Source organism: Micrasema longulum, unplaced genomic scaffold, assembly GCF_059751315.1.
Source record: "Micrasema longulum isolate JH-2025_06_02 unplaced genomic scaffold, ASM5975131v1 h1tg002143l, whole genome shotgun sequence".
Taxonomy (NCBI): Eukaryota; Metazoa; Arthropoda; class Insecta; order Trichoptera; family Brachycentridae; genus Micrasema; species Micrasema longulum.
In genome coordinates, this window is record NW_028279308.1 from 156,296 (window position 1) to 170,790 (window position 14,495).

The 14,495-nt window shown below is 30.2% G+C and overlaps 1 protein-coding gene across 1 annotated transcript in view; it reads left to right on the forward strand.

The window, feature by feature from the left end:
- LOC148272950 (uncharacterized) overlaps positions 1-14,495 on the forward strand; it is a 37,590-nt gene that overhangs the window by 15,314 nt on the left and 7,781 nt on the right. Inside the window, exon 3 of the mRNA XM_088239349.1 lies at positions 13,535-13,730. Within this exon, the coding sequence (XP_088095475.1) occupies positions 13,535-13,730 (196 nt within the window). The remainder of the gene's footprint in view (positions 1-13,534; positions 13,731-14,495) is intronic.

Below are 14,495 nucleotides of genomic sequence, written 5' to 3' on the forward strand. Positions count from 1 at the left end.
AGAGAATCTTCAAATAATATCTGTAATCTGCAAGTGAACTTAGGAAGGAAAATATACTTGCTGGGTTTTGTGATGTTAAAATACAGTATACATTTTGTAAAAAAGGTAAGCTGCAGTAATTGGTTTGATTATGTCCAAATGCTTGCAGACTGGCTGGATTTCCTTTCTAGAGAGTTGTTTATATTTAAATGTATTTCAACAGAGAGGGAAAACATTTTTGAGAAGGAAATATGGAAGTCTTGGCATTTACAGGGCTTATGACCTGTCATTGGCTGGTTTAAGTGGCCACTTTACACACTGTGCAACATTCCATATTTCCTTCTCAAAAATGTTTTCCCCCTCTTTTGAAATAAAAAAATTATAAATAATTAAAAAAAATGAAAATGTATTTATTTATTTTTCCATTATTAAAACTACTATAAAACATTACTATTGAAAGTCAAATACAGTGGTAAGCTGCGCATAATCGATTATATGAACAATTCGCCCCTGGTTCACGGTTGTGCATCATATTTACTGAAGTCTTCTCCTCGATATTTTACTCGATTGAATTCAAATAACACCAATGTTCGCAATATGACTTGCTAAAAAAAGTCGTAGAAATACTTGAGTATTCTAGAAAAAAAAATTGTTAACTTTATTCATAACTCAAAACAGCCAAATTTAGACATACGATAGTGAACAGTGAACGGAAGACCGCAGATAAAACTGGATTTCAAGGATTTTTGGGTGATTCTGGTTCATGGTAATTTATCGGAAAACAAAACAATAGAGACACGCAAATGGTCAATATCTATAGTGCGTAAAAACTCATTTCTCTAGTGCCATAATCCAGGGTGAAATTACGGGAATATGCTTGAATGAAGAAAACCGACTCAGCAATTTTAAGATACTTGAAAAATGAAAGAGAAATAATAAACACAACAAAGAAAACTGATCTAAAGCATTTTGAACATTTTGTGAGGGGAGAGAAGTATGAAAAAAATAAAATTGAATTGCAAGGAAAAGTTGAGAGTAAACGCAGTGCAGGAAGCTGTAAAACGACGTGTCTGCGGTTTAAAAATTTAAGAGGGTTTCAATATAGCTCCAATGAGTAGCTGCGAATGAATTTGATTTATTTAACACTTTATATATATATATATATATATATATATATATATATATATATATATATATATAATATATATATACATGTAAGCGCGGGCATATTGCCTTAAGGCAATTTTTCCTACCTACCCAAACCGTTCAGTTTGAGAAAATTACAAATACATGGACGTTTTGAATCTTACAATTTTATGCAAAAATTAAAAACAAAGATTAACAAAATAAAAATATATCAAAAATCAACACTTTACTATGAAGAGAGGAGAGGGGATGGGAAGGAAAAAAGAAGGATAAAAGAACAATTTAAATATTTAGAGTGACATTTCAGTCTTGACCTAAATGAAAATGAATAAGTCTCTAACATTAGTGGGTGGATTATTCCACAATCAAGCGGCTACTACTGTGAAAAAGGAGGCAAGAAAATTAGAGCGATAACAGGGTTTTAAAAGGGTTCTCTCGTTACTAGAACGAAGAAATAGTCTGTATTGTAAAATATAAATTTGAATAAAAAAGATAAATTGCCATGATGGTGGCCAGCCTCCACCGAGGAGTGGCACCATATGAAGAAAAAGAAGTTCGCAAGATACCTACATAGAACACAATGACATGTACATACATTGCGAAAAATTGATACAAGGTTCAACAATACATTTTGTAAACCTCGCGTGATGTTTTTTGCCATTACACAAATTAAAACCACAATTAATATATATTCATTTCCATTTTCCGTGAGAATGTGGGTGGGTTACAAAGGAAATAGTGCATTGTGACTAGTAAACATCTTAGGTTTACTATATGTAAGACTAAAAAAAATCATGACAAATAACTAAATTTCCTCTCAAAATCATCATGCATATGACTTATTTATTTAAATAATCGTAATTATTACATCATTTCCCTATTCGAATATAATGGTGCATAGGGCTCTACACCATACACTAACTGCAGCGTATCTTAATATTTTTAGTTGCATGAAGGTACGATGATCAGTCTATTTTTCAGGTGTCAATCCAGATAATAAATATTCTCTTGTAAAAACAAACACCTTTATATCTCCATTTTAACTACCGAATAGATAATATACTATATCTGTGATTCTAACCATGTCGAGAATCAAACCTCAGATCTCGTGGATGGTAAGGCAAACGCGCCTAACACTACTCTACGAGATAAACTTATCTCCACCTAAGAGCAGCCATCAATTCGAATACATGAGTATTCTGATTTTATTACTGACACATTATTGAAGTTATCGCGTTTGTTTGTCATAAAATAAAATTTAAAATAATACTTTTTATGTATAAAACGGTCAAAATTTTTAATGAATGTTTGTTAATATTAAAATATGACCACTTACCGACTTTTTTATGTCAACCAGTTTCAAGACGTAACCGTCTCTTTGTCAGGACACTCACTACACCAACATGCAAACACCAAAAATTAACCAATCGTGTAACTTTCAATCTCTTAGTCCCTCCCCTACCCAACCCCCTCCCCCACACATTCTGGAACGTATCCCTAAATATTTTTAACATAATTTTAGTGCATGTGCGGACATGGTGGTGTTTGGATTTCCTTTAATTATGCTTGTAATTTCTGTGTTTTTTTTTTGAAAATATGTATGCTACGGTGGTGGCAAGGGAGAAAATGTATTTCAGTATTTGCAAGTTGGTACAGTGAGCGTCCTGACGAAGATTCGGGCACGTCTCGAAACCAGTAGACATAAAAAAGTCGGTTAGTGGTTATTACTAATATTTATATTATTTATTATATATTACTAATATTTATAAAATAATAAAATAAAAAATAACAATTATAATAACTACACAATAAAAATAATTGACCCGTGTAATTTGATAGTGCCGTGTGAATTTTTGCGATCGTACGAAATCGACCTATGGCCCGTTTCACACGTATCGTCCAAATTCACACGCCACTGTAAACTTCGGGTAGATTGACATTTGTTATTGTTAATTTTTAGTTTTTATTTCTTTCTGTGTACGGGCGTATAAGGAATACAATAGAGAAATAAAACATTTTTGAAGTAAAAAGGGTCCACAAAATACTGTCTAGTAAATAAAAAATTTTTGCTACTTATTAGTAGCACAAAAAATATTTTCTAATTCGTAATTTTGAATTCCCGCGATTAAAATCAACAGATGGTAGAAATAAAGAAAAATGGATGTTAAAACATAGGCAAAATGATGAATGTTACACAGTGTGTAAAGTGGCCACTTAAATCAGCCAATGCCAGGTCATATTTATTTCTCTTAAATGTTCTCCATGCCTGTTGTAATTTGTCAATCTTAAATAATTCAATATAATTTTTAAAAAATGATAATACAATAATTATCAATCCACCCTATGTCGTTTTATCGTGCCGTGTAGATTTCCATGGTGTGCAATGGGCCCATCAGTAATGCTTGTTTAATGGCCTTCAATGAGTTATAATTTTCAAGATGGCTGCTTGGTAAAATTGTTGCTGGTTAATTACGGCATAGAGTTTATCGCCGCTATTTTTTTACATTCATTAATTATTGTTGTGTCCGCGTCCTTACAAGAGTTCATGATCTTATACCATCATTCAAACAAAGCCGTCTATTTCTCCATGATAAACTTAACAGTTTCTTAAGGAATATGAAATAAACTATCACACGAATAATAAACGTCAATTTAAAAATAGTTTTCTTTTCATATTATCATTTAAGAATAGCTAAAAACAATAAGACACCTTCATCTTATTTGTATAATAATTATTTTTTTTACTTTAAATAACTAATCTTCTCCTTATATTGCTTTTGCTATTGCTTTTTCAAATTTTAAAGATTACTTGCTATTTTTTTTTTATTTATTTACAATTTTAAAAAACCCGTTAGGGTTACATTAGAAATTTAATATTGTCTAGTCATTTTATGTCTCGTCTAGTCTAGTTAGTTCAGTCATCATGTGCTTTTTCAGATTGATTTTAAATTTGTCTCCATTAAAAGTTTTCAAGTAGTAAGGTAGGTCGTTGTAGTGTTTAAGTCCATTATGTAGTATTTTTGACTGTCCTGTGTTTGTCTTTGCTTTTTCAATATGATAGTGTTTTTGTTGTCTGGTGTTATATTTATGTATGTCAGCATTTTTGACTAATATTATGTCGTCGTCTTGTATGTTTCCCAGTGTTATTTTGTGCACAATTTTTAAGGTCTCAATTTTAGTCAAGTAGTTTATGTCAAACTGGTGTGTTTTTTTTGTACAGTTCAGTTTTATACTTGTTATTCTTTCTTTATTCTTTCTTTTTTCTCTGCTGCATTGGCATGTTTTTATACTTTTAAACTACTTTTAATTACTTATATTATAAATGTATATAAAACCAATATTTGCTGCTCTTACTATAATGTGTCATTAATTTTGAAGATGTTTTTTAAATTGACTTAAACTTATTGTCTTATATTTCACTTAAAGATTCTTCTCATCGTTTCTTTGAATCCCTTTAATTTATCATTATGTTCTTTTATTTTGTATTATTTAATTTAATACTTAATCTTATTTGGCATATTATTTCTTACTCTTGTTTCTTACTACAGTGAAAAGTGAGTTTTTAGAAACCATATCTAAATTATGTTTTTATATATACAAATATATATATTTAAAAGAATATATATATACATTCTTTTTCTATTGATATTTTACTATTATGCTATTTTGTTGATTTCAATGATACTGTTATTTTTGTTTATTTGATTATATATGAATCTAAATTTGTAAAACTTACAATTTACATTTTAATGTTTATGTCTGATTATCTTTTTTCAATTGTACTCTTTAGAATTTTATTATTTATTATTATACCTTGTTTTTCTGGATTGTTATTATATTGCATCACATGTCATTATATTTGAATCTAATTAATTTTACTATGTATTTTTTATTGTTAATTATTATGGCTTGACACGGGCACAGCCTAATAAACCTTAATTAGTTCATTTTTATTTAAACGAGTGCAATTTTGAATGAATAAATAAATTATAAATTACAGTGAAGAAAAAAATACAAATATGAATGTTTTACTTGCAAATTATTAAAGGAAAAATTAAACATAATTTTATTTTACACATTATTACTACGTCATTAAATAATGTAATAAAATCTTGATTATTTTAATGTAGTATTGAAACTCATTGGAATTCAGGAAGTGGCGTAGATTCTTGCATGTTATTAATCGTAAACAAGACTATTAATTACTCTTTAAATAAAAAAATAAACACATCTGATGTGTTGCAGTTTTAAATAATATGTTTAGTTTGTCAAAACGTTTGCAAAAAAGGACTCTATTGAACCGCCTAGGGAGTTATTAAGATTAAAAAATTACAATAGAAATGGAGAAAAAATAAGACAAGAGAAAATGGAAGTCTAGGTATTTACAGAGCTGATTTTTTTTTACCGTTATAAACAAAAATAAATTAAAAAAACAATGTTTCCTCACCGGGATTACCCGTGCCAAAGACACTGACATGGAATTTGTTGGTTTAAGTGGTAAATTTATACACTATGTAACTTACAACATTCTGTGTATATTTTAACATTTGTATTTCTTCAATTATGTTGTTTTTTGTGATGTTAAAATTTAAACGTTATAAACAAAAAAAAAAAGTTAAGCATTTTGTGATGTAAAAATAAAGTTTTTGGCGATGTTAAAATTTCAACATTATAAACAAAAATAAATAATAAAAACAATGTGACTTCACTGGGATTACTCGTGCCAAATACACTGACTTGGTATTTGTTGGTTTAAGTGGTTAATTTATAAACTATGTAACTTACGTCATTCTGCGTATATTTTAATATCTGTATTTCTTCAATTCTGTTGTTTTTTGTGATGTTAAAATTTAAACGTTATAAACAAAAAAAAAGTTAAGCATTTTGTGATGTAAAAATAAAGTTTTTGGCGATGTTAAAATTTCAACATTATAAACAAAAATAAATAATAAAAACAATGTGACTTCACTGGGATTACTCGTGCCAAATACACTGACTTGGTATTTGTTGGTTTAAGTGGTTAATTTATAAACTATGTAACTTACGTCATTCTGCGTATATTTTAATATCTGTATTTCTTCAATTCTGTTGTTTTTTGTGATGTTAAAATTTAAACGTTATAAACAAAAAAAAAAGTTAAGCATTTTGTGATGTAAAAATAAAGTTTTTGGCGATGTTAAAATTTCAACATTATAAACAAAAATAAATAATAAAAACAATGTGACTTCACTGGGATTACTCGTGCCAAATACACTGACTTGGTATTTGTTGGTTTAAGTGGTTAATTTATAAACTATGTAACTTACGTCATTCTGTGTATATTTTAACATTTGTATTTATTCAATTATGTTGTTTTTTGTGATGTTAAAACTTAAACGTTATAAACAAAAAAAAAAGTTAAGCATTTTGTGATGTAAAAATAAAGTTTTTGGCGATGTTAAAATTTCAACATTATAAACAAAAATAAATAATAAAAACAATGTGACTTCACTGGGATTACTCGTGCCAAATACACTGACTTGGTATTTGTTGGTTTAAGTGGTTAATTTATAAACTATGTAACTTACGTCATTCTGCGTATATTTTAATATCTGTATTTCTTCAATTCTGTTGTTTTTTGTGATGTTAAATTTTCAACGTTTATCAGTTTATGGTTAACTTGTTAGTTTTTCTATTCCTATTCCTTAATATTCGTATCTACCGTTTTTTCTCTTTTATTTCGTTATTCGCGTTAAAAACTGGCTTCAATTTAAATTGATTTAATACACTTACTACTAGGTCTAATTTCGTATCAGTTTTTTTCCCCATGTTTGAAACTAACATTATAGAAAAAAACACTCTTTATTTTATTTGTTGATTAAAAGAAATTACTTTATGTCACCGATGTACAAATACGTATTATCGAATTATTATTTTTTTTGTGTTTTAAAAGTATATTTTTTTATTAATAAATTTCATAAAAAGTACATGTTTTCGTAAAATTCTAAACATATCTACTTTTACACATCTAGTAAATGTTATCACTGTAACTCTCCCATAAAAGAGACTAACTCTTGTGCTTGGATAGTGACATACACTGTTTAAGTTGTTCGTTTATAGGAATTTATATAATTTTAAATACGAGTACACGACAAAGAAAAATAAAAAAATAGGATATATAAAGAAAAAACATAAAACAATAATACATTCATACTAATTAAAATTTAATATGGTTTTTACACGTGTTAAAAAAAATTCTTCAGAAATCTGAGTAAATACTTTAAATTTATTTATGGATATATTATTTTTCAGAGTATTTAACGTATTTGCATTAAATTGAATTAAAAATAAATCATACTAGGGTTTTTTTACACGTGGCTGATATTTTTTATTTATTTTATTGTGTAGGTTTTGTAGTACTAAAAACTACTTAATAACAACATTGACTTATTTACATTCTCAAGTTCAAGTTTAAGATTAATAAAACTGGTTTTTTCTTTCAATCTTAGTGGATAATTATTGTATAAATACATATATGTATAATAAATTTAATACTAACCCTTTCATCGTCATTATCATCTATAAATATGGCTTAAACTTGTTGAAACAGAAGGGAAAAACATTTTCGGGAAGGCAGTATGGAAGTCTAGGCATTTACAGGGCTTATGACCTGTCATTGACTGGTTTAAGTGGCCACTTTACACACTGTGTAACATTCACCATTCTGCCTATGCTTAAACATCCACATTTCCTCAACTCTTCCATCTGTTGACTTTTGTAAAGTAAAAGAGCTGAGACCTTTATAACGTGGGTGAAATTTATCCGGCTGAACCAATTCACCTACTAGGCAACGCCTGGAAACTATTTTCCATTTTTTATACTTCTTCTTCTACCAGGTAGTTAATTCAACAATGTTTTGAGTAAGTTCAAATGCTTACAGACTTATAAATGCCTAGACTTCCATATTCCCTTTTCGAAAATGTTTTTCCTCTATGTTGCAACAAATTTAAATATGAATCACTCCCTAGGCGGGAAATCCAGCCAGTCTGCAAGCATTTGGACATACTCAAAACATTATGTATATGGTGTCCACAAAGAGCTTTCAGACATTTCGGTCAGCTGCCGGCTCCTGTACGTCTTCTAAGTCAGGTTTGGGTCCAGTAGTTCTGATATGAACTCTCAACAAACAGTTAAAACAGAACAGCAGTGGACGTCCGGGGCGTCGAAAACCTAATGCCTTGTAAAGTAGGCAAGTGTGGTTAAGGGTCTTAAGAGGCATTTGCAGTATATGCCCAGCCAACGGTATCGCCTTCACTTGATGACACAACTCACTGGAGTTTCCTGGGTCCGTTATCCTATTTCTTCTTCATCATTCCATGTCTGCCTCGTTGTTGGAGCATATGGTGTTCACGAATATTCTTCAGGCACCTCTGTCGGCTGCCAGCTTCTAAGCAACCTCCTAATCCCGTATTTCTGACACGAACTGCCAATGACCCGTCGGCAGTGGACGTCCAGGATGAATTTTCTTTTAGATTAAAATAATATTTTGTACTCTGGGTACATTAAAATTATTGATATTAATAAAATAAATATAAACAACTTTGGTTTTTACCACTTGTTTTGTACTAACCGGTTTCAAAGCCATAGAAAGCATTTCTTTGTCAAAATATACTTAACTATCGATCGGTAGAAAAATAAATAAAAAATAAGTGATAAAAAACAAAGTTGTTTTTATTTCATAAATTAAAAAAAAAAATAGTTCAAAAACATATAATACAAAATTTTATTTAATATTCCCAAGTAGTTTTTTGTAAAAAACTCATAAAGGGACATGCTGAGAACAATATTTATTTACAGACGTTTTTATGTTTAAAACTATAACATTATTTACAAAAGCAGAATAGAAATTATGATACATAGTACTTATAAATCGGGTACAAAGTTAAGCTTGAGAATAGTGGTTGAATAATGACGGTATAGCAAAATGTATTACTTATAAACCTCGCATAGAGTTAAGCTCGGTTTAAATCTGAGATAGCGACCATAGAAACTAATACCTGCATATTATGTGGTATAACGCTGGAAAAAGCACGCGATCTGTCAAAAGTCATATTTTTCGGTAATCAAAATGGATAGTTCGCCAGATTTTTTTTCAATTTTAAACAATTTCTAAGTCTTACGACCTTCTCAATGCGGTTCAAGTTATTTTTAATAATATCTGAAATGTAATAGGTTTGTATGTATTTTAATTAATTGTGATAAAAAAAACGAATAAACTAAAAAACTCGTTTTTACCTTCTCCTCTTCTTCCTAATTTTGATTTCTTTTTTTAACGGTTTTCTCCGTGTTCTCCATTACACTGACAGTAGTCTCGATTTGACTTTTACGTATGTTTGTTGTTGTTATAAAAATTACTGCGCACGCGCACACATCAGTGTTGACTGTTTAAAAAAATGAAGCATGAAATAACCTGTGAATTGTTATTTCATGTAATAAATATATTTTTTTAAATTTATTTATTTATTCACACTCTTTATCAAAATACAATTCCATATTCACTTTGCCCAGCTAACAAGGGTACATACCCCGTTCCAAGCTAGGCAATTACATTTTAATATATTATAATAGTTAACAAATTAATATAGAGCACAGACAAACAAAATATAAACTTATTCGGATACACATTTTGATTCATACACATACAGACATACACATATATACACACATATATATAAATATACACATATATACACATGTACATACACACACACGTACATACACCCATGCGCATACACATACATACATTCATAAAAACATAGACAATTTATTTATGCGAAACTTCATGGTTGTCATCTATAAATATATATTTTTTTAAATTATTCCTTATTTTTTATATTTTATTTTTGACATCCAGTAATGTTCTCCAATCCTTGGCATGCATCAACTTTTCTGACTCCCTACGACCAATGTCATGAAGGAGTGAGGTCAACACCTTCCGTAACTTGACAACACTCCCGTCTTTCCACGATTCTGGCAAAAGGTTATGGACCTTTTTGCCTACGTTATAGTGTTGTCTCGATGCCAGAACAGTGTTGACCCCTTCACTTAGTATCAGATCCCTATTAGAGTATCTTGTATTATGGTTGTGGTTGACGCTTGGGTAAATGTCTCTCTTTATGTGTGTAACCACTACCGTTCTCAATATATACTGTTGAATAATATTCAGTACTCTGAATTCTTTGAAGAGCAAGTCACTTGGATAACGAAATGTTTTTTTTTAAATGACTCGGATTAAAGATTTCTGTGCAATTGCTACAGGTTCAATTTTATAAGTAAGCTTTTTTTTATATCGGTTATAAATAATGAAACCGGGTATGGTTATTTCTTAATGTAAACCTGGTATAAGAAAATCTAATAAGTAAGGCCCACTACAAATTAAAAAGGTGTGAAAAGGTTTTAAAAAATTACAAAATAAACATAATTCAAGGTATGGAAATGAATTCAAAATGATGTATAGATAACACAATCTATAAAAAAATAAGAATAAAAAAATGCATATATTTAAAAATTATATCTAAGTAGATATACAAGCTGGACGAGTAGGAGAGCGCAGATGTTTAAAAAATAAAAGAATAAAAAAGTTTTTAAAATTAACAAAATACATGTACTTAATACAGGTTGAAAAAATATGAATAGCGTATTAAAATTACATGCACCATTATACAAGCTAAAAAAGTAAAATATTAAAATTTTATTTTCAAGATGTTTCAAGAAGATTCTTTGGATCAACTAACATAATGTATCCCAAGTACTTTGTGGTTCTAATAAATAACCTCAAAGTTTGTGCTTCAAATATAAAATTTATGTTTTTGGTATTTTTTGATTGAAATTGAAAATGATTAAACATGAATTTTAACTTTGAGATACCAGTATTTTTTTAAATCTTCGCAAGTGGCTGTTTTCGCTATAAATCGCTATAAAGTGGGTACGTGAATGCGTAAATAAATCTTAAATTTCTTGTATATTTGCATGAACTCTCGGACAGAATGGGTTGAAACAAACAGTTGTAAGTGGGTATAAAACGGCTTAAAGACACGTTTTTGGAACGTAATTTTTTCCTTATAATAATAACTCCAGAGGATTTTATTTTAAGTCACAAGTTCTATTGATTCCATAATGATGATCAAATAGTTAAGAACTCTGGACATCTGACAAAAAATATATAATTATATGAACAGATATAATAGAGCAACAAAGATTTTATGGTTCAGTGGTCAAGCACTATTGTCATTTATTCGAAATTTTACTGAATTCAGAATTTTATCGAATTTCTCGGTGACTGTTATTAATAAGTATTGTCTTTGTAAGTATGGGTGATCCTGTGTAGGTTGGATTTGTCTTGACGTTTTGGTTACTGTTGCAGGAGCCATCATCGAGGTAAGCCATATGATGTGAAGAAAAAATATGCTAACAATGTTTTTAGTTTGTCGAAATATTTGTGGACAAGCTGGATATCCTCCCTAGGGAAATATTTAGATCTAAATTTGTTGCAAAAGATAAGGAAAACGTTTCTGAGGAGAATATGGAGGTTTAGGCATTTACATGGCTTATGACCTGTCATTGGCTGGTTTAAGTGGCCATTTTACACACTGTGTAACATTTACCATTCTACCTATGTTTGAACATCCACATTTCCTCAACTCTTCCATCTTTTTTTTTTTGTCTTCAAACATTAAGATAAACTAAAAATATTGCTGAAAAAACTCACTTGTTCAAGAAGAAGCATGAAAATTAAAAAATATTTTGAAGCATTGCCGAGCACATACGTTAAATAATTCAATAATTTTTTATTTATTTAAAAAAAAGAAATATTTGCGTTCTTATGATTTACCCAAATATTCAATTTTGAGGGCCATTTTCAACGAGTTGTAAATAACTCACTATTAGAAAATTTGAATCAAGTTGGGGTAGAGTGGGATTCAAACCACAGACCTTTAGTCCATGAGTCCGAGACACTAGCCACAGGAACACAACCCGATTCACTGCTGACTTTTGTAAAATATAAGAGCTCCTTTATCACGTGGGTGAGATTCATCCGACTGAACCATTTCACCTTATTTAGGCAATGCTTGAAAATATTTTTGCAATTGTTATACTTCTTATACTAGTTAGTTTAATCATCAAAATTCTGAGTATGTCCAAATGTTTGTAGATGGGCTGGATTTCCTCAAAAATGTTTTATTTTTCTGTTTGCAACAAATTAAAAAATATATGTGTTTGTGCACTGTATTTTTTGCTGTCGTGTTGTGAGTAGTGTCGGTTATATTTAGTTTAATTTTAGACAAGATCTCCGTGAAAACTGAAGCAGTTTACAAACTGATCTGCCATGGATGTGATAAACTACACATCAAATGAATAGGGCATAAATCTAGGGAAATTATTGGCAATCACAAAACTTCGAATAAACTTGGACGCTCCGAAAAATCTGCAATAGCGGAACGCTTCATCGAAGCAGGTCATTCTGCACAAACCCAGAAACCACAGTGCTAGAACAATAAAATAGGCAATTGAAATACACAGACAACCAAAAAACATAAACGGAGACGACCGGCTCAAATAAATATTTATTTTGCCTCAAACTGCATACGATTTTACAACAAGATACCTCTTGAAATTCAGGCTTTGCCAACAAAAAAATTCATAGATTTTTTCGAGCACGGGCTGTTTAGAAAGAGCTTCTACAGAGTCGAAGAATATTTCCAGGACAAGGCAGCTTGGCATAAGATTCGAGATTATTGATTTTAGTTTTTTTATTGAAATTTATTCGTTTGTTTGGTTTAATTGACTAATTATTTAATTATATTATCAATAAAGTTATAATTTTGATGACGTTTATAATAAATTCAATAAATCCTATGTAAAGAATAATTAACTGTACTATAATATTTATTGAAACTCAACATGGTTCCTGGCACCATAGTAAAACCACGATCGCGATCACAAGTTTTCTAGTTCTAAGAACTACAAATTATTTATTGTTCTTTGAAGCATGAAGATTATAGTCGAATCGGCGGCCCCCGTGGTGTAGTGGTCAAGACGCTTGACTCACGCACGGAAGGTTCCGGGTTCGATTCCCGGTGAGAACACAAAAATTAAAAATGTGATTTTTCCCAAGCCTGGGTTCTGTGATGTAATTCACCACTGTAATTAGGCCTCCTGACCTGTTGTGGTGCAAAAAAAAAATGTAAAAAAAAAACTTCTTAATTTTTCCCGAGTTCTAGGACGGACTGTGATCAATAAAGAATTGACACTTCCTCAAAATTTCAAAAAAAAATTCAAGGAAATTTATTTAAATTGAAATATCTTTTAAACATTGTTTGTTTGTCTTTGCGTGTTCCTGAGAGTTACATTAATATATTTTCATTTCCAGGTTCCTCCGTTGATTTCTTTTCAAGACGGTAAACTAGGAGTGAACTTCTTCGGTTACCACGCGGCCGTGGGTTTAGGGGGCACTAACGGCCAAGGGGGCGCGGCCGGAGGGCTACACGCTGAGGCGGGCACGCCCTTCGGTCAGAGGGCGGCGGCCGGGCTGAGAGGCAACGTCGGCCAGGGAGAAAACACGGCAGGTAAGAAAAGATTGCGAAGAGATAAAATAATTGTGTAAACCACGCATGGGTATGGCAGATCGCGTACAAAATGTGGTCATGAAGAAGAACGACAACATCCTCAAAAGCCCTTCATATAATGGTGTTTTCCTAATTATAGGGAATATTGATAGCAAGGCTGAAGAATTTCTAGCACTAGTTTTTTTCTGAATTTGCAAACCATATAATCGATACAAACCAATCTTTTCATTCCAATAAAATTAAAATTTTAAATTATGTCACAAACAATGGTGTAATAATGAATAATTTAAAAAATATTAAAAAAAAAAAAAATAAAATACAAAAATATTTTAATAAATAATATTATATTCCAAAATTCTTTAATCCTGCTATTAATACAAAACTCCACCCCCCTCACCACACATTGGCCGGCCCCTTCCACCCGACCCTATCAGTACCTAAGTTCTTATATGTGTATATATTTTAGTTTAATTTATATTTACACCTGAAACTAGTTATGTTGTAATATATTAAACTCTTATGCGGTAAAAATTACAAATTGTTTCATTTGAAATGATAGGTAATTATTGATATTAATTTATTTATCCAAATATACATTGTACATTGTATTCTACCGAGAATTACAACTACCACGGCCAAACATCATTATACTTACATAGAACGGAAGATTTTCAATAATTTACCACAAAATCTACGTCAAGAAATAAATTACGGAAAATTTAAGTATAAAATAAAGAAAAGCTTCTTGACATAATTAACATTATC